This window comes from Orcinus orca, chromosome 16 (assembly GCF_937001465.1).
Source record: "Orcinus orca chromosome 16, mOrcOrc1.1, whole genome shotgun sequence".
NCBI classification, from domain to species: Eukaryota; Metazoa; Chordata; class Mammalia; order Artiodactyla; family Delphinidae; genus Orcinus; species Orcinus orca.
In genome coordinates, this window is record NC_064574.1 from 53,381,421 (window position 1) to 53,405,343 (window position 23,923).

General features: G+C 53.9%; 2 protein-coding genes across 12 annotated transcripts; one reads left to right on the forward strand and one right to left on the reverse strand.

Moving 5' to 3' along the window:
• Positions 1 to 67: 67 nt before the first annotated feature.
• Positions 68 to 11,265, forward strand: DNAAF8 (dynein axonemal assembly factor 8). Of its 6 annotated transcripts, none has more exons than XM_049699547.1 (9): positions 68 to 1,072; positions 1,896 to 2,037; positions 2,514 to 2,642; positions 5,022 to 5,528; positions 7,104 to 7,218; positions 8,627 to 8,768; positions 8,923 to 9,153; positions 9,605 to 9,724; positions 10,535 to 11,265. In XM_049699547.1, exons 2-9 carry the CDS (start codon positions 1,930 to 1,932, stop codon positions 10,815 to 10,817), a joined length of 1,635 nt encoding a protein of 544 aa, XP_049555504.1. In that variant the 5' UTR covers positions 68 to 1,072; positions 1,896 to 1,929; the 3' UTR covers positions 10,818 to 11,265. The 6 variants fall into 6 exon arrangements, 5 of the variants coding, with proteins under 5 accessions (XP_049555504.1, XP_049555503.1, XP_033284792.1 ...); XM_049699546.1 differs by having other exon boundaries at positions 68 to 401; XM_033428901.2 differs by having other exon boundaries at positions 68 to 2,037.
• Positions 11,266 to 12,753: 1,488 nt separating this feature from the next.
• ZNF500 (zinc finger protein 500) lies at positions 12,754 to 22,109 on the reverse strand. Of its 6 annotated transcripts, none has more exons than XM_049699551.1 (7): positions 21,883 to 22,107; positions 20,713 to 21,210; positions 18,924 to 19,107; positions 18,647 to 18,714; positions 17,544 to 17,652; positions 15,540 to 15,653; positions 12,754 to 14,514 (listed from the first exon to the last, which is right to left on the reverse strand). In XM_049699551.1, exons 2-7 carry the CDS (start codon positions 21,112 to 21,114, stop codon positions 13,889 to 13,891), a joined length of 1,503 nt encoding a protein of 500 aa, XP_049555508.1. In that variant the 5' UTR covers positions 21,115 to 21,210; positions 21,883 to 22,107; the 3' UTR covers positions 12,754 to 13,888. The 6 variants fall into 6 exon arrangements, with proteins under 6 accessions (XP_049555508.1, XP_049555507.1, XP_033284797.1 ...); XM_049699550.1 differs by having other exon boundaries at positions 15,540 to 15,656; XM_033428906.2 differs by having other exon boundaries at positions 17,544 to 17,655.
• Between the last annotated feature and the right edge of the window lie 1,814 nt (positions 22,110 to 23,923).

Here is a 23,923-nt window from a genome sequence, read left to right on the forward strand (position 1 = left end):
GAGAGGCGCGGAGCACGCCGGGACGCTCGCGGGTCCCCCGGGCGCTGTGGAATTCGTCCGTCCCGCACCCGGACCTCCCGGTCAGCCCGCCCAGCTCGCTGTGTGACGTCGGCGGCATCCAATGAGCAGGGGGATTTCGCCCTACCGCGCCCCTCCGCTGGCCAGGGAAACCAATCGAGTTTCAGGAGAGACAGGACGCTCCAAGTCCCGAAAGAAGAGCGGGGGGTGGGAAGGAGTTGGCAGTGCCGTAGTATAATACTCTGCTGAGCGGGGATTCCGAAGGCAGCGACAGCTTCAGTAATTACGCCGCGGCCCAAAAGGGAGAACAGGACCGGAGGGACGCGCTGGAGCCTGTTTATATCCCTGTCTGGACCGCGCCAGGCGGGGAGGCTGAGGCCGAGGTGAACGGCCTCGGGCTTGCCGCAGCTGCGGAGATAAATGTTGGGAGTTGGACGGGGTGGGGGCTAGGGAAATGAGTTGGGGATCGGTGGGAGGACGCACGATGGGTTTCCTGTTTCCGACCTTTAGAATTTAAAAGCCTGACCCAGGAGGACTTTGGCGTCTAGTTGTCATAACAACCGGCTGACCGGCGGCAGGAAGGGGTGGGGGTCGGAGCTTTGGGCGGGGCTAACAGGCTGCAGCCAAGAAACGGACGTGGAGGCAGTCAGGATTCGGAGGGAGCTGCTGTTTCGTGCAGCGTTTAGCGTAAACCTTGTCTGCTGGGTGAGCCAAGCTCCTCAACTTGGCGTTCAGGACCCTTCACGGTCTTGTCCGTTTGCACCGTATATTCCAGCAACTGAAAACTTCTTCCCACACATGTTGGGCACTTTTCACTCTGAGCTCTTACGTGCTCTTCCCGCAGCCTGTAATGCCTTTTCCTCCCCTATTGCCTTGTCCTCCTGGAGAACTTAGAGTCTCTGGTAGTCCCCTTCACCTGGGTGATTCTGTTGCCCTCTGACCTGACCTGCAGCCGGAGAACATCCCGTGACGTATATACCAGATATGTCCCCACTCTGCTGTTCCCAGGTCAGGTGCACCAAGCTCCTGCCCCACTCCTGTGAGCACAGAAGAAGTAAGAAGCCCCCACTCACCTGCTGCTTTCCTGATGGGAACTAGGGCTGGGGCAGGAGTGTTCTTTTCCCATTTTATGGTTACAGAGGGCTCTCAGGCTGCAAGTACTCTCCAGACACTGGCTCTGAAGTACCATCACCCCACATTTCTAAGCCCCCTTGACCCCTGAGGGACTGGGCCTTCTGTTAGACTCTGGGACGTGTTGCCTAAGTGCCTGGGTATAAGGGGTTAATTTGAGTGTCAACTCCAAAAAAAGTGTCCGCGGGACTCCAAAATGTCTCTAGTCTGTTCCTTTGTAAGGGGGCAGTAAAGAGTAGTGGGGCTTGAAATCCCCTCTGACTTTGATACAAATTCTGTCTTTGTCTTTACTAATGATATAATCTCAGCCTATAAAATGTAGATAATAATAGTGTCTGTTGTATGGGATATACATAGTTTACAAATATCTGTATGTCATATACATGTATCATTCTGTATATCATCCATATACCTACACATCAAGTACATATATCATTATATATCAATACATATATCTATATATTATCATAAAATATCACTATGTACATACATCTGCAGGCTCCATACTGCACTACACACACATACACACTTGCACCCACACACACACACACACACACAATGCAGGGCACAGTGCCTGGCCCTCAGTAACAGGAACCTGCAGACTAGAAGGAAGAAGGGGTGGGTGGTCTCCCAATCTGTTTTCATCCCCCAAGGCAAGGGATGGTATATGCTTTGAAAAGGCAGCCCCCTGAGCTCTTGACCCTTTGCTCCTGGACCCTCTCACCTCACTCCATGTCCTCCGCAAGGTTCCTTGGATGAGGGCACACCGAGAAGCATCCCATGGCATCCCATGACAAAGATGTGGGGCCCTTACTGCCCAATCCCTGGGACGCCATCCTTGAGGCCGTCAAGGAGCAGCTCCCATCTCTGGACTCAGATTCCTCCTCGGTAAGCAAGCACCTTCTTCCTACATCTTCCTAGGCCCCCAATGCCCTTTCTTCCCGTGACAAACATGATGCCGACCAAGGACCGCTTTGGAGCTTATCAGCTCAATGTCATGTAAGTGAAGCACCAAGGTTCCCTGTTGCAGGGTACGGGGAGGCCCAGACTCTGCTCTTTCAGCTGTCACCTCACTGCTCTGTTCATTTAGTGCCAGGCACTAAGTGAGCAGCTGCTGTACGCAAAGTCTTAGGGGTGGCAGGTACGTGCAGAACTGGGAGCCCTGGATCTCACCTTCACCAGGTGGTGCTGCCAAGCCCATTTCCAAGTCAGCGGCAGGAACCAGCCATGGCGAGTCCCTTCGGAAGAGAACTGGTCTGCCCAGACAGCTGGAGAGCAGCAGGGCAGGGAGGGTGGGTGGAAGCTGAGGTGCACCTGGCCCTGCCTGCTGCCATATAATCCAGAGAACTCTCATTTGTCCACAGTCAAACTGCGAGGAAGAGGAGCTGTTCATCTTCCAGCGAAATCAAACCGCCCTGATTCCAGACTTGTCAGAAGAACTGGCCGAAGACCCTGACGGGGCCTGGGTCACTTCCTCTGGGTCTCCTCCTGAGGTCTGTGGAATGCAGGATCCAGGGATCCATGAAGCCAGGACCCTTTAAGCACAATAGGGTGTGGGTGTGTGTCTGGGTGTCCATGGCCCTCGCTGGACTCTAACAGCAATGTGGGTCTAAAGAGGTTAAAGCCCCTGGTATAGCATCTCTGCACACCCAAGCCTTTCTCCAGGTATAACCCAAGGAGTTCAGACACCAAATATCTAATGGCCTTGTGCACATCATGCTCCCAGGAGCCCAGAACACTTAGAGCTGGGGGTGGGGATGAGATTTTCTATCTGATTTTGCTCCCTGCTCTTCCCTTTGACCCCTCAACACACACACACACACACACACATGCACGTGTGCACACATGCACACACACACCTCCCAGCTGTCCTATTTCCACCTGAGCTCTCTGACCATTGTCACAATTTGTTGTCATAAATGCCTCCTTTAACCCAGCTGGCTTCAGCACTATCTGGCTTCTCACAAAATCCTGCCCTCCCTAAACATTTTTTGATTGAATAAGGGCAACAGTGGGGATTCAGAGGTAAGAGGTGCCCCTCGCTGGGAAGGTAAGATGAATACAGAAAACAATTAGCAAATGCCACAGAACGCTCAGAATTAAGTATTGTAGTTGCGGTCATTGCCAAATGTCAGAGGGAATTTTCCATCCTCTTGTCTCCCCATTTCCCAGGGTCCCAGGTAAGACCAAGAACTCTTAAATCTAAAGTTAATGGCTTGATGCTTAGTTAAAGCAGTGGAAGGAGATTTTATTCGGTAACTACTGACAGCAGGGGAAAGAGCTGAGCTCCGTCTGATTTGTGCAGAGGTGACGGGTGTTTCAAAGGAAGACTGAGGGAGGGGGTGAGGAGGGCTCAGTGGAGTCAGAAAAGTGAAAAGTCACAAAGAGCCGGTCAGTGAAGCTGCAATTAGGCCAGGTGTGTCTGCTGCCTGGCAGGTGTGGGAGGCAGGAGCCTATCCTCCCACAGAGAAGGGAGGCAGAGGCCCTGTCCTTCCTGATGAGTATATTTCAAGGGAACGGCTCTCAGGTCAGTGACAGATGCTTCTGGGTTGTAAGAGACACATATTCACAATTATAAGACCTTTTTAGTAAGTGCTCTAAGAAAGGGAGGTCAGGGGCCTATCATCAGGTGTTGGCTAGAACAAATAATAAATTCTCCTGGCAGCATGGAGCTTTCTCAGGCAGGCATTTTAATGGGGCGCTGGGGTAATCCTAGGGGCACAGGCTTACGCTACCAGAAGCTATGCTGGAGTTTGGTATTTGGACGGAGTGGGTACATGCCAAGACTCTGCAGTTCTGAGTGCAAGCACTGACACAGGGTCATCTTACAGAGCCAGGGCGTGTCCCCTCCCAGCACCAGGACAGAAATCACCCACACCCTCAGCCATGCCTAGAAATATATCTGAAATAACCTCAAACAGGAGAATTGCCAGGGCTGCCAAGTCCCCTGATTAGTTCAATTGGAACCATGTCCATGTCACTTTATTTTGTGTTTTCTTCATTTCTACAATTACCTCGGCAACTCTTCTGGACAATTATTTTTTAACCTGGGATGGGAAAGTCTGTACCAACTCACAGGGGTTGAGGCCATGGACTCACTCTGGAGACAAAGGGCCTGGGTCTCATCTTGTCCACCTCTAACTGCTGTGTGCCTGTTCGCAATGGCCAAAAGGGGGGAACAACCTGAGTATCCATCAACAGACAGAATGGTTAAACACAATGAGGACCATCCATACAACAGAATATTATTCATCCATGAAAAGGAATGCAGTTCTAACACATGCCGCAACATGGGTGAACCTTGGAAACACTAAGCTAAATGGAAGGACACAAGAGACAAATATTGTGTGATTCCACGCCTATGAAATATCTTGAACAGGCAAACCCATAGAGACAAGAAGTAGATGAGCATTTACCAGGGGCTGGGGGAGGGGAGGTACAAAGTTTCTGTTCAGGGTGATGAAAAAGATTTGTAAATAGACAGTGGTGATGGCTGCACCACATTATGAATATACTCAATGCCACTGAACTGTACATTTAAAAATGGTTCACATGGGGCTTCCGTGGTGGCGCAGTGGTTGAGAGTCCGCCTACCGATGCAGGGGACACGGGTTCGTGCCCCGGTCCGGGAGGATGCCACATGCCGTGGAGCGTGAGCCATGGCCGCTGAGCCTGCGCGTCCAGGGCCTGTGCTCCGCAATGGGAGAGGCCACGACAGTGAGAGGCCCGCGTACCGCAAAACAAACAAACAAACAAAAAAAAAAAATGGTTCACATGGCAGATTTTATGTTCTATACACATCTTACCGCACACAAAAACTCCCCGAGGTATGTTTTGAGGCTGCTAACCGAGGACGCTTGTTTCCCCTGTAGCCAGCTGTAGTGCCTGTGGAATCCGCCGGGGAACCCAGGGGAGAGTGGAACGCTGGGCCCCAGGCCCAGGAGTCAGTCTCTCTGGAAGGAAGGGCCCCTGGCAGGCCTTTGCAGAGCAGTGATGAGAGCAGCTCTCTTCTCAGGATACCTGTGGAGACCCCCACGTGGCAGGATGACGATGGGGACACAGCCTTCAACACCAGTACATCACAGAGTCCTTGCCAGGGGCCACAGGGAGAGGCCACTCTCTCCTCTCAGGAAGCAGGCCTGCAGACAGAGCCCCCAGGCGCTGCCTCATGGGCCCAGGAGGGCTCAGACTCTGCAAACCGCAGAGCCCTCCGGAGGGAGAGAAGGAAGATGATCGAGAAAGACATACTTCACAAAGTCACCTGGGATGCCCAGGACCCAGCCTGCCAAGACCTGAGTGGAGTGAAGGAGATGCCCTGTGATGCTGCGGAAACGCTGCCAGAGGGGCCCCAGCGGGGACCGCCCTTGCTCTCCCTCCAGGTAGGCGTCCCCCTAGCCCAGCCTTCCCCAGGGCGATGGTCCTCCCCAGGCCAACTCGAGGGCTGGCCCACTATGCCTGTGTTAGTCTCTTTGGGCCGCAGTAACAAAAATCCCATAGACTGGGGGTCTTAAACAACAGAAATTCATTTTTCACAGTCTGGAGGCTGGAAGTCCAAGGTCAAGGCTCCATCACATTTGGTGTCTGGTGAGAGCATGCTTCCTGGTTCATTTGTAAGGGGTGAGGGAGCTCTCTGGGGTCTCCTTTTTAAGGGCACTAATCCCATTCATGAGAGTTCCACCTTCATGACCTAATCACCTCCAAATACCATCACATTGGGGTTAGGATTTCAACACATGAATTTGGAGGGACAAAGAGATTCAGTCTATAGCAACAACCTTAGGCCCATGGCACCAGGCCCATCATCAGGCAGGCAGTCCTACCTATCTGACAGACCATCCTCAGAGTTAAAGTGAACAAGGAAGAGCAAGGAGACGCCAGCCTTCTTTAAACAAAGAGAAAAGAATACTAATCCCAAGCATGATCATGAAGATATATGAGATAGGTAACAGATTTGACAAAGTGTAATCTCACATCAGGCCTTTGTTCTCATACAAATGGTGAGCCCCTGTATTTAGCTCATTAACAAGGGAACCAGCAGGATGACAAAGCCGGTTCAAAGAAATTATGAGAAACTGGGATTTTGTACATGGTGGGGTGGGGAGGGGGGAGGGAACGCAGAGATTAAATTGCTACATTAAGTACAATAGGTCAGCACTTACAGGGCAACAGAACTGGTACCTTTGGGGTTAGCTGCTCCAGTGGACGGAAAAGAAAACCGTCACACTTCTCAGTTTTACGAAGTTGTCAAACAGGTGAGCCCTGGTCAACTGTGCACACCAGCCCTCCCCTAGAAAGATGGGCTCCTTAGAAGATGCTCCCGCATGACACTAAAACATCACAAAACTCTTTTTTGCCTTATTTGACAAATTTTCTTAACAACTTAGAGAAAACTGGCATCAAGGTGAACATGGAGGTCACTTTCACCAATTCTATCCTATCAATTCCATTCTTTCCTTGAACCCCTTTATCTTCATTCCCCTATGGGGCTACAAGGAGCTGCAAGGCCATACACAAGACACAATAATTCCTGATTAACGTCCTCCCCCCTCATCACACCACCGCCTCCACACCCCTCTTCCAAGCCCTCCAGTCCTAGCACCTGCCTGGAACAATCTGTTTCTTAAAAGAGCAAAACGTTTTAACCTCCCAACATTCTAAACCTGCATGAACCTAAAAAGTTTTAATACGACACTGAGTTTCCTCCAAGTCAGACAACGTCTTTGTGCCAGAAATAAAACTATTGCGTAGGAAGGTAGGTGGCCTCACCAGCCTTCACGGAGGAAGTTCATTCTGCAACCCACACGGGGTGGGTGAGCGAGCTGCCTCATCTCAGCCCTGGTTTCTGCCCAAGACATCCCAGAACTGCCTGTGTGGGTCACGGCAGCTGTGAAATCTGGCGCTCCTGTTCCTGGGACCCCAGAGCAGCCTCATAATCACCACTTTACTTATTTCAGCAACTTGAAGAGTGGGATTTGGATCAAGTCCTTCAGAGTCTGACAGGGCGAGAAGAACTGGGAGATGGCGCTTCTGGAGCCGCGTGGTGGGCAGCAGACCGCCTCCAGGGCCAAGGTCTGACCTTGCACGCCGGGGCCCAAGTGCATACCCACAAGTGGCTCCTTCCAGGGCCTCCCAATAGAATAGGGCAATGGGCTGGGCACAGTCAGCCCAGCAGCTCGCCACATCTGCTGCGCCTCTCTGCTGCTCAGCCCTCGCCGTCCTGCACACCCAGGATGCAAGACTTTATCCACCCATCCATTCACTCACTGACACTCATTCATTCATCCATTACATATGTGACTGCCTGCTATGTTCCTGGGGTGGACCAAGCGTTGGGGATACGAGAGGAAGCCCTTCAGACAGGGTCCCTGCCTTTTCTTCCCCCCCACCTCCTCAGGCCTGCGTCTCTTTCTTTCTGGGAGCAAAGTAATCCTGCATTTGGTACCCCTTCAGCCCACTTCTAAACAGAATCTTGTTTCCACCGCCTCCACGTTTACCAAACAAAGCCAGGGATGATTCCTTCATTGCACTTGTGGCCTCACTCTGGGCAGTTTCATAAAAAAGTTCCCTGTCCCCTCCTGGCCACTCTGGCCCACAAAGGTGAGTGGAGGCGGGTCTGAGGCAAAGGTGCTGCGGGGGTTCTGGCCTCCCGTTCCAGAGCAAAGGCTCCTTTGTGGCCAAGAGCCCCTGGTGCTATTTTAAAAAGGGCTTTGTTTGGAATTTAACCCCTTAGAGCAGGATATGGAGAAACTCACTCTCCTACAAGTTGGGGCAGGGCTGGGGGGCTGTAGTTGGTGCCCCCTTTTGGCGGGCAATGTGGCAGAATCTGTTCTCCATTTAAAGGCACATAAGCCTTTGATTAAGCTATTCACTCCACTTCTAAAGGCTGTCCTAAACACACCCTCACAGATGTTCATTGCAACATTGTTCATACTTGTGAAAAACTGGAAGCAAACCACATTCAACATTCAGTAGGAGTCTAGCTAATCAGTCAACCAGAGAATTCTCTGCAGCTCAACAAATGGAATCTATCTATCTATCTATCTATCTATCTATTCATTTCTCTCAACACAGAAAAATGTAAAATATATTCAGTAAAAAAAAAAAATCTATAGAGGATGATCCCATTGCTTCTTAAAAAAAAAAAAGAAAAGCAAATACGCAGAACTGTTATTGATGGTTCCCTCTGACAAGTGGGACCGGAGTGAGAACGTGGACTACACTGTTAACAGGACGTCACCCCTGCTTCCCGGGCTCACACACAGCTCCCTGCTCAAGAAGACAGCGCCCCTCGCCCTGCTGAGCTGGAGGGGGCGACACAAAAGCTGTGAGTGGCAGAGGGTGGGCTGGGCCTCCGCTGGCCCCCAGCACTTCTCCGAGCACAAGCCCAGGCATGTCCACACGAGGGGTCCTGAGGCTCAGGCTGCTGTGAGCCAAAGGGGGCTGCATCCCCACTAAGCTGCCTCCCCCTTCCCCACAGACCATGCCAAGCCAAGCACCCAGGACAGGCTCATGGAACAACTCACCCTCCTATGTGCCATGCAGTCCAGAGCCTTTTCCTCTGCCTGGAGGGTGCCTTCTGACATGCCCCAGGACATCAAGCCGCAGGAGGCCGGAAGCAGGTGGGACCACGCATGGCCCCTGTCCTCTCTAGAATTGGCTTCTCTCAGCATTTATTGGGCCTTGATTTATGGGTGGGGCACTTGATGTGTATTTCTCTTTTATCTCAAGAATATGATCAGGTAGGTGCTACCATTACCCCCACTTTACAAACAGGGAAACTGAGGCTCAGAGAGGTTGCCTTGCCCAGGACATAAATGGCAGAGCACACAGTGGTCACCGGGAAGTGACTCAGCCGCCCGGCTCCTCTCACCCCAGATGCGCTTCCAGGGAGCTGGGCTTCCAGGCGCTGGCCATGGACACGCAGCTAAGGAGCCCAGCAGGGCCTCCCACCGTCTTCATTGACCTGCGGCCGACAAAGCCATCAGACCATGGGCCCTCGGAAAGGTACAGGGATCAGTGACAGCCCTGCCGCAAACCTGCTCCTTCAGGTTGCCATGTTGGCCTCAGGAGGAAGGGGGACTTGGACAGGCGGGTCCTGGGGGCACTGCTCACTTGAGAAGTGCTTTTGGCCAAGAACTGAGCCTGGCCCACAGTCCCACTGGGTCCCAGCAGCAGGCACTCCCCGCAGGTTGGGAGGAAGCTGGGGCCAAGGGTTATCTTTTCCTGGCGGAGTCCTAAGCAGACTTAGCCTAGGCTGGGGTACCTGGCCCTGGCTGCTTCCTCCACCACTTGCAGTGGCCCTTTGGTTTCGGCTGGCTGGGCTTTGGCCAGCCTGCCCATCCTCCTGCCCTGGGTCACCAGGGAGACGCGGGTGCTCCAAGTCCCTGGTGGGAACCATGCCTGGCTGGAGTGGGCTGGTTATGTCCAGAGGAACCCACCTTTCCTCTCCCCGCAGCTGCAGCTCCAGCTCCAGCTCCAGCTCCCACTCCAGCTGCAGCTCCAGCTCCTCTGACAGCGAGGAGGGGGAAGAGGAGACAGCAGCTCAGCGAGACCAGCAGGGCCCAGCCAGGCTACGGTAACCACAGGGGGGCTCCCACCGCCTGAGATGCTCACCTTGGCCTCAGCAGCAGGCCCCCGCCCGCATGTTAACATCGGTGCTTTCAGCTGTCTGGCACCCACAGGGCTAGCACAGGAGGGTGTGAGCGGGTCTGGGGGGCGGGTCTGGGAGGCGGGCAGGGTAGCCCAGCAATGTCTGGCCTGGCCTGTTCTCCAGACATCCCCAAGGATGCTTAGCTTGGTCTTGAGAAGGGATTACGTTTTCTTTCTGAAAAATTGCCCCCCCCAACTTGATTTGCTCCCTACTAGTGATGGCAATAAAAGTGAAGAGAAAGTGAAGGGATGGAATAAAGTGATGGCTGTGAGCCAGAAATGAAAGGCTTGAGTCAATTAAGTGAAATGTCAAATTCAGGGAAGGTTCATGTCTCTGACATGTGGAGGCCACCCCGTGGTTGTGGGGTGAATTTGCATTATATGCTCTGGCAGTCTCCATCGTTTTTAGAATTACAGAGCCTGAAGATCCTATCCTTTGGGAACGTCAGAGTCTAACACAGCTTTTCCCCAATGTGGCGTGTAGCTAGGCATTATAGGATTAAAGAGGGAAAACAAACTTGGGTTGAGAAATGTCCCACAGGTTTCCTCCCAGAAGCCTTTAACATGCTGACACGGCGAGGGCTGGAAGGCCGCAATCCTGACTTTTTAGTGTCTTGAGAACCAGGCACACGCCCCGGAAGCACTCCGGTTTTCCTCTGTGTCCTGTTTCGGTGGCAAAGTATTGGGAGGTTAGCTGCACTGGGTGCTGATGGCGGCTGCTTCTCTTGTGTCACAGGGACTGCACGGGGAAGAGTCGGCTCCTCCAACAGCTCCGGGCATTTCGGAAGGCATCGGCTCAGCCCAAGCTGCCAGCTGGCAAGGGTCCCAGAAGCCAGAAGGCTCAGGCCCCTGGAGATACGGCTGGATCCAGCCCCGGGGGGAAGCAACATGTAACACTCTGGGATGAGAGACAGAGTGCCCAGGCCAGACCCCCAGGAGGAAGTCCCAGGGCCCTGGGGGACCCTCTTGGGCCAGGGACAGCCAGGGAGGCCCTGGTGCCTCCTCTGGGCCAATTGTAGATGCCTCCAGTAACGGATCTGAAAAGGTGAATAATCTGAGGTGAATAAATGGATAATCTGACTTTCCATCAACACCCGAGGCCCTGGTGGTCCCTTCGCTCTCCCGTCTCCATCAGAATGTGCCTTTGCAGCACAGGGACCCTCCAACTGAGGATCTGCTGCCCAGCCCTCTGCTAGAATTCAGTCAGAACATCTTCATGCACCGAGAGCAAAGATGCCAGTGCAAACTTGTAGGCGTAGCATGACAAATCAAATGACCCCAAATCCTCTGAAAATGGACCAGAAGGAAACACCGTGAAGACAACGGTTTTGTTCTGATAGTGGGACCACGAGGCTTTTTCACCTTTTTCCATTTCTGCGTTTTTTTCTATTTAATGTGCATCTATTATTATTATTTCTTTTTAACTCCAAAACTTAAAACTCCTTTGGAGAATTTCAGGATTGAAAAGGTCTTGAAAAATTTAGCTTCATTTTCTGAGTCCTGGATGTTTGCTCTTTTGTGTTCCTAAATTCACAAACCACCACACACACACGGACCAAATGAACTTTTTGATCCAGAGGGGCAGATTGAAATTTGCTTTTTTTTCTTCAACCAAGACACAAAGGCATAGTACGTATATGTTTTAGGTGCTTCCAAAGTAAAGGTGGATGGACTTTTAAATACAGATAGAATGTGAATGTTCTAACACCTGAAACTCTCCATGGACAACCAGCAAGAGCGGTGGGCCGCAGGCAGCTCTGCCATCTACTTTCCTAGAAGTATCCCCCCGACCTCCCAACCCCGGCCCTGATTTTCAGAGTCCTTCCATAACTTGTTCTCAGCCCAGCTGCTCCCAACAGGCTGAAGCCCTGATCTGCAGCACCTCTGTTCTCTCTCCAACTGGTTTCCAAGGTCTCAGAGTCTCAGCGCCCCTCTGCTCTGTCTGCCAATGGGAAGAACAGAGCAATCACCTCAGGTTCCCCAGGCCATGGGATCAGGCAGCCCAGCAGGGTCCTTGGCATTTGGGAACATGTTCCAGCATTTAGCTGGGGTCACCGCCGGCTGCTATGCCCTGAGGATGGGCAAGGGCCTCTTCCCATCCAACCCCGCACCAGGTAAGACAGGCCCTGCCCAGCCTCAGCCAGCCACATGCAGCCAGGATCAGGGCCACAGACTCTACTTGATCTGGCCACAGGGGCCTTACCAGCAGCCCCCATTCCCCACAACGGACATTTGCATTACAGGCCAGATGTGAGGCAGTCACGGGAGGCCCAGGGGAGGCCTCTCTCCAGCAGGGACTGTGGCCAGACTACCATCACCTGGGGCCCCCGGATCCTCTCCCCCCGCGCAGGCCACCCACCCTCCACTCTAGGGTGCACACAGCATGGTCAGGACTCAGCCGCTGGGCAGGCAGTCTGAGCATGGCACACAGCCTCCACTGCAGCCACTAGCCCTCAAGAACAAAGGCTATTTTAAAAATTCCATTTCCCCCACTCTCTACCCCTTTCAATGGCAGTGAAGTTCACTCAGAATGTTTCCTCAACAGTGACAGAAAATAAACTTAGTTCCAAGTTCAACTCTGCGAATTACTGTCTATCAAGGAAAGCCAGGAGGATGAGGCGGTGGGAGCTCGGACCTGGGTTGCAAGCTGGTCCTGCCACCTGGACAAGGTGCTTCAAGCTCTTGGGTCTCAGTTTCCATCTAGAGCAGTAGAATCATGAAGACCTGTTACAGGACTGTGAGAGAATGTCAGGGAACAGGCATTGGATGGGCCCAGCTCGCAGGTGGCAGAAGGCAGCCACCTCCAGCACCAGCCTGGATGTGAGAAGTGAGCCTGTAAGGGGCAGGCGGGTGGTTGGTGACACTGGCCTGGCTGGATAGTACGTGTCCCACAAGGTTAAAAACCATCCCTAAACTGGGCGGCCCCATTCTCCAGAGAATACACAGGACAGAGCACAGGGGCCAGACGGACTGACGTCATTTATTAAGGGAACAAAGAGCAGGTCACACACCCCGGAACCTGGGTTGTGTGGAAAGGTAAAAATATGTCTAGCAATTGAATGGAACATTCCAGAACCCAGTGGTTTCAGAGCTGCCCCACAACTTTACTAATGACTAAAGCAAACAAGACCTCTTACTGCTCCCCTCAGCCACTATGAGACCATGGATGTGAACAGATCAGAGGCACATCCACCTCAGAAATTCAAAGTGGGGTAACCAAGGCCGGCCTGCATCCTGGGACACGGCCACTTGGGCCGGAACAAAGGCAACCCTGGCACTCTACCCTGGGGACTTCCTGATGGGCTGGGGGAGGCTGAAAGATGGGATCTCGGGGAAGCGTTCCCGCACCAGCCATCCATCCTACAGAACAGCCGTGGCTCTGCGAAGGTGACCCACAACCACTGTGATACTGGAAACCACCCCCCACCCCCCCCCGCAACAGGCTACATTTTGAAAGTGCAGCAAGGTTCGGGGGAAAGGCAGGAGACCAAGCCCAGATAAGGCTGGGGTACGTAAAGCTGCAAGAGACCATAGCCATTGAGGCTTCCCCCAAAGTGGGCAGAAAAGTGTCCCCCCAAATTCATATCCAGAATCTCAAAAGGTGACCTTACTTGGAAACAAGGTCTCTGCAGATGTCATCAGTTAAATCCAATGACTGCGTCCTTACAAGAGGAGACAACATATGGAGACACACACAGAAGAGGCTGTGGGGAGGTGGAGGCAGAGTGATGTGGCCACAAGCCCAGGTGCGCCAAGGACAGCTGGCAACACCAGGAGCGCCCTGGGACAGATCCTCCATCAGAGCTGCAGGAAGGAGGCAGCCCTGCAGACACCTTGATTTTAGACTCTGGCCTTCTGAACTGTGAGAGAATTCCTGCTGCTGTAAGCGGCCCAGCTGTGGTCCTCAGTGTGGCTGCCCCAGACCCTAATACACCGGCAGGGCCCAGCTTCTTCCCTCAGCCTGGGCCCCCCAAATGTCCCACCACGTGTCCTCGTGCTGGGGCCTACGGGAGCAAACGGAGTCTGAAGATGCCTGAAGACCAGAGTTTCTGGCTCAGGGACAGAAACGACTCTGGCAGCTTCCGAATCATCAGGCTCGGGCCTCTGGGGCGTCCTGGAGCCTCTGGGGTCTGTGAAGCGGCTGCTCCCCGCCGTGTGTGCGCTGGTGCTTGCGGAGGTCGGTTCCCCGGCGGAAGCCCCTGCCACAGGCTGGGCAGGTGTGGGGCTTCTCGCCTGTGTGCGTCCTGCGGTGCGCGCTGAAGTGTGAGCTGTTGTTGAAGCGCTTCCCGCACTCGGTGCAGGCGTAGGGCCGCTCCCCGGTGTGTGTCCTGCGGTGGATGACCAGGCTGGAGCTCTGGCTGAAGCACTTCCCGCACTGGGCGCAGGCGTAGGGCTTCTCGCCTGTGTGCACCCGCTGGTGCGTGCTGCAGTTGGAGCGGTCGCCGAAGCGCTTCCCGCATACCTGGCACTGGTAGGGTCGCTCCCCAGTGTGCGTGCGCTGGTGCTTGGTCAAGTGGGATGTCTTACTAAAGGCCTTGCCGCACTCGGGGCACGTGTGCGGCTTCCGGACCCCAAGAGGCCGCCCTCTGTCTGGAGGCCGCTGGGGTCTGGTCAGGCCAGGCCCCTGACCCAGACCCGGGAGCGCTTGGCCCCACCGTGTTCTCACCGACGCGTCCGCCCTGGCATACTCTCCGTCCTCAAACTGCCTCCCAAGCTCTGAGACAGAGAAAGCACAGTCGCTGAGGGCTCCACGGGGAGGGGGAGAGGGAGAGGGAGAAGGGGAGGCAGGGTGGGGCGGCGCTTGACGCAGGAAGTGCCTTCAAATTCCCCTTCCACACCCTCCGCAGGATGCCTCATTCAGAGCCTGATTCTGGGAACTAGAACCATGGCCAGACCCACAAGGCCGTGAGGTGGTACTGTGACAGTCCCATTTACACATGAGGACGCTGAGGCCCACTGACCTGACGGGGGAAGGACAGGTCCTCCCAGTGCTGGGAACTGTCCCTGCCGACATGCTGTCCACCCCACACCCCCATGCAGCCCCCTCCTGCCTCCACACTGGCTTGTCCAGGAAGCCAAGCATGGGCTCGAGATCACATCCACCTCATCTGTACAACTGAGACAGGATGGAACCACCTACGTGGCCTTCACTAAGAGTTTTTACAAAGGAATTGATTCTGGCAGTTCCTCCAACGGTCACACAGAGTGACCACGTGACTGAGCAATTCCACCCCAGGTGTAGGCCCAAGAGAGAGTGCCGCTGGCTGGTGACACTCAGGGCGTCCTGAGGACCCCGTGCCCAGCCCCTCGTGTGGCCCTCAGGACCAGCTTCCCTATGGTGTCTGCGTGCAGTGCCATGTCCCAGCTCAAGGTGGTAGGACTCTTGCTGCTCGAGCCCCCAACCTTTCTTAAAGCCACCTGTCTCCCCTTGCCTTTCCTTCAGGCGGGTGAACCTGCCTTTGTAAATGAAGTTTCATGGCCACGCCCATGTCTTTTCATACTGTCTGTGGCTGCTTTTGTGGCTGCTTTTGTGCCAGGAGAGAAGAGCTGAGGCATCACCAGGGAGACCATACAGCCCATAAAACCTGAACTATTTACTATCTGGCCCTTTTCAGAAAAAATCTACCAACCCTTGCTCTAAGCTCTTGAGCTTGGACTCCACAAACACAGTCGCCGAGGTCTAAGCCCAGGAGAGGGGAGAATCTCATCTGGGACATCCGTCTCCTCCCAGACCCCCTCACCTGAGCCAGCACTGCCAGAGACTTCCCTCAGCCCCGAGGCTGCACAAGCTGGGTCCCGCAGGCCTTGCCCTGGCCCATCCTGGGCAGTCAGACAGGGCCCAGGAGCGGGGAGTCCTGCTGATGGGGAAAGAGAAGAGAGGATGTGAGTGTGGCCGGGACAGAACACAAGACTGCAACAACCTCCTCCTCATGAGAGCAAAGGGGCATCAGGAGAACCTGTGGGAAAAACTCCATGCCTCAAAAGAGGTGGGAGGCGCTCTACTTCTGTGCAGACTGCTTCCTCAGAGAGAGAGGAAGTGAGGAAAAACAGGGCCCAAGGCTCTCCCCAGCTCTGGGAGGGAAACCAGATGCCCCGAGGAGTCAGAATTTCATCACAACAGAGATGAAGTAGCCAAGAGTTACAACACACAGCAGGACAGAGCACAGAGCAGTGGGACAGCAACAGTGCACACAGCAAGCCAGTATTCGTGGCAATAGAAAGATTTCATCTTCATTTGTTCTACAGACACTTAGTTTGGAATAAATGAAGATGTAAAACAAAGTATGTGATCATTAATTTTCTGTGCCAACCTGGCCAGGCTACAGTGTTGTTGTTTGGTTAAATACCAGTCTTTTTTTTTTGGCTGCACTGGGTCTTCATCGCGGTGAGCGGGCTTTCTCTAGTTGCGGAGAGCGGGGGCTACTCTTCGTTGTGGTGCATGGGCTTCTCACTGCGGTGACTTCTCTTGTTGCAGAGCACGGGCTCTAGAACGCAGGCTCAGTAGTTGTGGCACACGGGCTTAATTGCTCCGCGGCATGTGGGATCTTCCCAGACCAGGGCTTAAACCTGTGTCTCCTGCATTGGCAGGCAGATTCTTAACCACTGCACCACCAGGGAAGCCCTCAATCAATTTTTTACCTTTATTTTTTGACCATGCTGCACGGCTTGTGGGATCTTAGATTCCTGACCAGTGATTGAACCCACACCCTCAGCAGTGAAAGCATACAGTGCTAACCATGGGACCACCAGGAAATTAATTCCCTAAATACCAGTCTAGATGTTGCTGTGGAGGTTATTTTGTAGATGTAATTAACATCTACAATCAGGTGACTGTAAGGAGAGCAGATTACCCTCCACACTGGGGGGTGGACCCCACCAAATCAGTTGAAGGCCTTAAGAGAAAACTTGAGGTTTCCTGAAGAAGGAATTCTGCCTCGAGAAGGCAGCCTAGAGAAAACCTGCCTGGTTTCCAGCCAACTGGCTTGCTGTACGGATTTCAGACGTGCTAGCCCCCACAATCGTGAGAGCCAATTCCTTAAAATAAATATCTCTGTACACACACATCCTAAGGGTTCTTTTCCTCTGGAGAACCCCAACTGATACAAAGCAGGATCTCAACTCCTTTAAAAAACATTTCAGGGAGTGAACACGTGTCAAAAGCAGTAGGACGAGCTGAGAAGGGCCAGTGTGGGGTGGTGAGGAGAGGCGTAGACAGGCAGGGCCCTGCCAAGAGCAGCTCTGTCCATGGGGGCCAAGACGGCACAAAGGCTGCACTGACACTGGACAACCGTGTGGGTAAAGGAGCGAAAGAAGGAACTCAGGACAGCTCTGGGCATCTGCCTGGGACGTGGGCAAGCAGCCACACTGCCCCCGCTGCAGATGGGCCACTGATGGGACACTAGCAACCTTGGCAGTGCAGGGCTGCCCAGCACTAGGACTCACCAGGGAATGCCCCCAGCACACTAAAGCAACCCTTGGGCACAAGGCCCACAAGTTCCTATTTTTAATATGTTGCCCGGTGATTCCTCTGGCCACTAAAGTTTGAGACCTGCTGGAGTGGCTCCTGTAGGCGGGGGGAGCCAGGGAAGGTGCTGGAGCAGGGAGGTAGCCTGGGCCTCGGGTCCTGGAGGCCAGCACATACCACAGCCAGCCTGAAGGAAGCAGCCACCCTCCCTGACACTCACCCACGTCAGAGACACAACCCAGTGTCTGACAGACAACGGCCAGGGTCTCCCTGCACATACCCTCATCCTCCTGCAGCCTGCCGCAGCTGTGGTCCTGCTGAGCCAGGTCCAAGCACCCCCACTCCTCCTGGGACAGGTACACGGCCACGTCCTCCAAGGTCACCGGCACCTGCTGGAACACAGCTCACTCAGAGCCTGGTGGGCTCACCCGTCCCCTCCACTTGTGGGATGAAGGCAGGTCCTGCTTACCTCCCCTACTTCCTCCCCTCCCCAACCTTTCCCTTTCCATATGTTGTTATCCACTCCTTCCTTCCAAGCTTGGCTCAGACACAGCTGGATCCTGCTCTTTGGGAGGACACCGTCACCACCAAGCTTTGCCCCAACTGCTGCAGGGCCAGAGACTGTGTGGACAGATGTGCTGTGTGGAACAGCTGGATCTGAGATCTCAGCCACTGGGGCCCACGTTCCTTGAGGACATGAGTTAGCATGTCCTGCCTCAGCTCAAGCCAGCCCCAGGACCCAAATGGGGTGACCTGGAGACTTCAGGATGCCTCTAGGCCAGTGGTTCCCAAATCTAGCACCAGACTGACCTGGGAGCACGATTAACACCCAAGAAAACAATATCCAGAAGAGGCAAATCCAGAGAGACAGAAAGACTGGTGACTGCCAGGGGGCTGAGGGAGGGGGAGGGGGGAGTGACTGCTAATGGGTGTGGGGTATTTTGGGGAGGTGATGAAAACGTTCCAAAATTGATTTGATTATGGTGATGACTGCACAACTCTGTAAATATATTAAACACTGTATACTTTAAATGGGAGAACTGTATGGTAAGTGCATTATATCTTAATAAAGCTGCAATTGAAACAAACAAGCAAAGGAGACTCTGCTTCCAGGCCAGGGCTGGGGGAAAAATCTATTTTTACCCAGATGCCAGAAGATTTTAACATACAGCTGGCTTTGAAGTGACTGCCCTAACTCACCATTGAGACTCCAGGATCCTCCAGGACACACCTAATACTCAGGTGGCATCTGAGAACAGGTAGGACTTCCCAGGAGGTGAAGATCCGCCTTGGAAACCCACAGACCTGACCTCGCAAGAGAAGTGTCCCCGTAACAAGGGCATGGGACACACGGGGATGCTGCAGATCAGGAATGCCACTCACCTGGGACCAGGCTGAAAGGAAGGATGTGGCCAGTGCCGCCGTCTCCTGACACTGGGAGGCCGCTGGGCCTGGGGAAAGAGCAGAGAGTCACCCACCCGTGAACATGGCAGCGAAGGCTGGACAGGTCCAGCTGCTCCCCATCAACACTCACCCGGCCGGGAGCCTGCCCACCCCACAGGCAAACAGGCCTGACCCCTGCCACACTCCTTTCCTTTCCCTTCCCTTCCCCCTTCCCCAGTGTAGGGCGTCTCTTTCCTCAAGAGGGACAGCTACTCACCCGTCTTTGGCCAGAGCTGGGGGCCTCTTTTTGGTCTGTGGCTCAGCTGGGCTGGGGGCTGCTGGCTGGAGTGCTGAGGCCCTTCCTCCAGAGACAGCTCTCCTGGCTGGGCCTCCACCTGGCATTTTAAGAACCACTCCCCTGTCCCGTGGGCCAGTGCATCATCAGGGACTACCTCCGGATCCTGCATACAGATGGAGATCTGCCCACTAGCTCCCAGAAGGTCGGGAGGAAACCCACAGGGTTCCCCATGCCTCCTGTCTCAGGCACCCCGGCCACCCTGTTCCCAGGCTCTGTTTTACCACCGGGCCACCTCGTCGTGTCTGATGGCCTCTGCGACCCTCCAAGCACCTCCCTCCAGCCAGACCCCAGGGAAAAGGCACGTGACCCAGGAAGAGGTCAGGCTCCCAACCTGGGGAAAGGGAGGCCTGCTCCACTCTTGAGACTCTATGGTCTCTCCCCATCACACTGTGTTGCTGTCACCGTCACACTGTCACCCTTCCTTCCTTAGTGCTCCTGAAAAACCTGGGCCAGAAGGGCCCCAAATCAGGTCTCATTTCGGAAGCCTGAGTTACTGCACTTGCTACATTTTTTGAAATCATCTACAGACCCTCTGGAATTATCTATTTCCTAATTCCAGTGAAGGTGAATCAGATAAACTTAGCCTCAGAGTTTACTGACATCTGTAACAGTACTAGGGACAAGATACATATCCAGGGAACTGAAACCAGCACCAGGGACCCTGTCTCAGGCTCAAAATTCCACACCTCTGAGAGGAGACAGTCCCTGGAGGTTACAGGGTGCCCAGTGACAGAGCAAAGCCATGACGGGAACCCCAAACGCCAAGGCTGGCAGGGCTGAGAAGGGCTCCTGGGTTCTTGTTGGCCACCACGAAGGCAGGATGTGCTTAATGCACTCAACTCACCTTATGGTCAAGTTTTTTGGGTTTTTGAGATTTTTTGGGGGGCGGGGGGAGTTGGGGGGTCTATCCTGCCGGATGCAAAAGAACAGCGCTGTGTGGCCAATGACACTGCCACAGGGAGAAAGGTGACCTGCAGAATTTGCCAAATATCTAATCAGGAGGAATTAATCTGACCCAAGCAGGAGAAATCTGTAAGAGACTTCGCACTCCCCAGATCTGGTTAGAAGGAATTGAGTTGGTCTAGGGTGGCACTCTCTGTAGAATGAATGAAGTGTCCCATATCTGCACTGTCCTTGTCCAGGGAGTAGCCACTGGCCATGTGTGATGACTGAGCCTTTGGAATGTGGTCAGTGTGACTTAAGAACTACATTTTAAATTTTATTTAATTTTAATTAAAACAAACACACATGGCTAGTAGCTACTGTATTGAATGGCGCAGCCCCAGAGAGTTTGAGAAACACCTGGGGGCTCTAACCAGGGCACCCACCAGCACCTGGTCTTTCTTCCCAGTGTTCCTCCTTCTTTGGGGATCTCTTCAACTCCCAAGGCCCTGCCTTTGAAGGTCTCCAGCCTCTCTCCCATTAAAACCTGTGTCTGGCCTACGTTGGGATGGCGTTAACAAACCAATCCACATAGCTTAGAAAGGGCTGGTGGGGCTATAATGGTTAATCAAGGGGTGGACACACGTCGGCCAACGTTGAGAAACACTCTGCAGTTGCCTTCTTCAATTCAGTGTCTGGCCAGCACCAGGTACTCCCAATGACCAAGGCTGGCCACGGCTCCAGAGCCCAAGGAAATCTACAAACACAGACCTCAGCAGCAGGGCCCCGTTTTCTCACCTCAGGGCTAAAATGCCCCCCACCTCACCCGCTGCCTTTGTCTCCTGGGCTCCCGCTGCAGCCCTTCCACGAGGACTACGGCCTCCTCACCGCTCTCTGGCTGCTGCTCCCGCACCCGGGCCTGGATCTCCCCTGGAAGCACCGTCAGGAACTGCTCCAGCACCAGCAGCTCCAGGATCTGCTCCTTGGTGCGCAGCTCAGGGCGCAGCCAGCGGCAGCAGAGCTCCCAGAGGCGGCTCAGGGCCTCCCGAGGTCCGGCCACCTCCTGGTAGCAGAAAAGACGGAAGAGCTGGCGGAAGGTCTCAGGGCTAGGGTCTTCAATCTCCAGGGAGGGCTCCTCTTCCCAGCAGCAGTCCTCTTCCACCTTCACGATCAGGATCTCATCCTGCTCCAGGGGTGGCGGGTGCTGGAAGCCGGGAGAGGTCGCCATTGCTCCTGGTGAGCCTTGTTCCTTCTCTGGCCTGGAGCTCACACCTGTCTCTCTCTATACCTCTGGCCAAACACTGGGGAAGATGTTTTCAGGGCTCTGTGGAGAGACAATAAAGTCATGTAGGGTGCAGCACTGGGGCTGGATAAGCGTCTGCAACCCATAAGCCCCTGCCCTGTCCCCAAGGCCAACTTGCCCTCAGCGGCAGAAAGAAACGGTTAAAGTAAATCAAACTGTCTTTGCTACTAACCCTCTAATTCCCAGGAGAAGTACTTAATCTCTGGGCCTCAGTTCCTCATGTGAAAGAAAAAATGGTGACACCACCTACACTCAGGTTGCTGAGAGGACTAAACGGGACGTTTGAAAATAGTTTATTTTAGCACAGTGCCTGGAACGCGGTCAGAGTTCTACAAACGCTGAGTTTTCAATATTACAGTTGGCCATTTTTGGATGAGGTCCGTTTGGAAATATGATGAGAACCAGAGCCCCCTCTGCCCAGGAGGAGGCAGATTCTGTCCCAATCTGACCCCTGATTTCGGGCTTCGGGAGCCTGAAGCCCATCCGCGGGCCCCACCGAATGGATGGTCACCAAGGCCTCTCCAACTCCAGGGTCTTGGGAGGGTCAGGATTCCCCAGCTGGGCTGCTTTCCCGTCTCGTCCGCTCAGCTGGAGGGAGAGCGGTGACCGAGGCCGGGCACAAACTAGGCTCCGGCGGGCGAGGGCCGCGGACAGAAGCTCGAGCTGGGACCCTGCGCCCGCGCCCACACTTACCGGCAGCGCTGAGACCCGTGGGGGGGCTCGGGGCAGGCCCGGAGCAGCGGGCTGGGACGGGAGCGGGAGATCGGGCGTGGAAGGCTCGCAGGGCCAGAAGCAAGGACCAAAACCCTTAGCAGGCAGACCCGGGACAGTCGGCGACGCTCACTGGCTGAGCCGGCGTCGAGCTGGAGGACGAGGCCTTGTGGGCGTCCCACGGGAAGCATTGTGGGTAATGTAGTCCTCGCACCTTTGGCCGGCTGTGGAGAGTGAGAATGGGTCTGGGTGGGCGGGTCCACGGGAGCCATTGTGGGTAACTACTCACATTGTGGGTCCTCTTACCACTGGTTGAACCGACTGTCAGGCATAGAAACGAGATACGTAGCGAGTCCGCAAGATGCACTGTGGGTAACGTAGTCATCCCCTGGCTGAGCCGCGGCCTCGGGTAGATGGGTCCTGGGAGGCGTTGCGGGAGGTAGTTCCTCCAACTTCAGTGCGCATGCGCGAGGCTCCGCAGTTTCTGGGCCATTCTCCCTGCTTCTCTTCCATCCACCCTGCCAGGCCTGAGGAGCTCCACAGTGGAGGGGACCCTGGAAATTTACTTTTTTACATACATAGTACTGTGTATATGCCAGGCTCTGTTCTAAACGATTTGCAATTATTAAATCAGTTCATCTTTGAAACAAAGGAAGTACTATTATCCCTATTTTATAGGTGAGGAAACCGAGGTGCAGAGAGGTTCAGTGACCTGCCCAAGGTCACAAACACTCAGTAAGTGCAGAACTGGGGTGAGGTTGGAACCCAGGTGTCTGTCTTGGTCCAGCTCCTTAATTTTAGAGACTGGAAAATGACTCACAAAGTTCTTGCTGGGTACACCTTCGTTATCAATTGCTTATTTCTTCATTTGTTAATTTGATCAACAAATATGTATTTATTGGGCTCTGCTTTGTGCCAAGCAGGCACGATGAGCAGGAGGTGAACTGGACAGTCAGTCCTTGGTGTCCCTGTGGAGCCTGGGGGAGGGAGGTGTAGGCAGGTAGGGAGGTCTGAGCAGGAAGAGGATCATGGTGAGAGCTGTGTGCCTAGCAGTGAGAGCTCCATAAACATCATCACTGACTAACAACCAGACAACCCTTGAGTTTTTCAGCTTTGGCATCCTCAGGTCTAGCACCTCAATCAACCCTCCCACCGGCTTCTTTCTTTCCTTCCATTTCTGCTCTCCATTCTCTCTTGCGTTCCACTTTTCCCCCTATATCCAATATCCAGTTTTTCTTGTGAGCACACAGGTAGAACAAGAAACTGGGCTGCTCACCACTGATTTCTGGAGACACACACACACACACACACACACACACACACACACACACACACACACACACACACACACACACACACACACACACACACACACACACACACACACACACACACACACACACACACACCCCCACCCGGTGGAAGGCAGGACCTTTTAAAGGGAAGACGCCAGATTTCAGGACAGCCTTGTGGTGGGGCTTGAGGAAAGGCAGGACCACATATGCCTCATTTTCACCTTATAATCTTGGGCTGCTGTGCAATGCTGTGAAATCTCTCCTTGGAACCTGTGTTTTGGGTCCATTATTAAATTTTAGACAGACAAGAGGATACATCAGTTAACAGGTCAGGAGAGCCGGGATCTTAAAGGGAACAAAGGTACAGAGCCATTCAGAGCACTGGCACTCAAGCCAAACACAAGAAGCCTGCCACTCCATCAGCCTCAGGAGGAGGGCGTGGAAAGGGGTAATTTGAAGAAGTCACAGATGGCTGTGTAGTGGGGGAGGAAGAAGACAGACAAAAGTGGAAGAGGGAAAAGGAGGAAAACAGAAGAGACACTCTTGGCTCCGTCTGGAGGGGCAGAGAAGTGTGGGACAGCAGCATTTTCAAAGCTGCCGCACAACTTCCTGTTTCTGTCTGCCTCCTGGTTAGCGGTGGGGCCCTGGCCTTGCATCTCTTATCATCTCCTCGGGGCCAGATATACACAAGTTAGCAAGTCCATGAAGTGACCTGACTAACCTAGGCC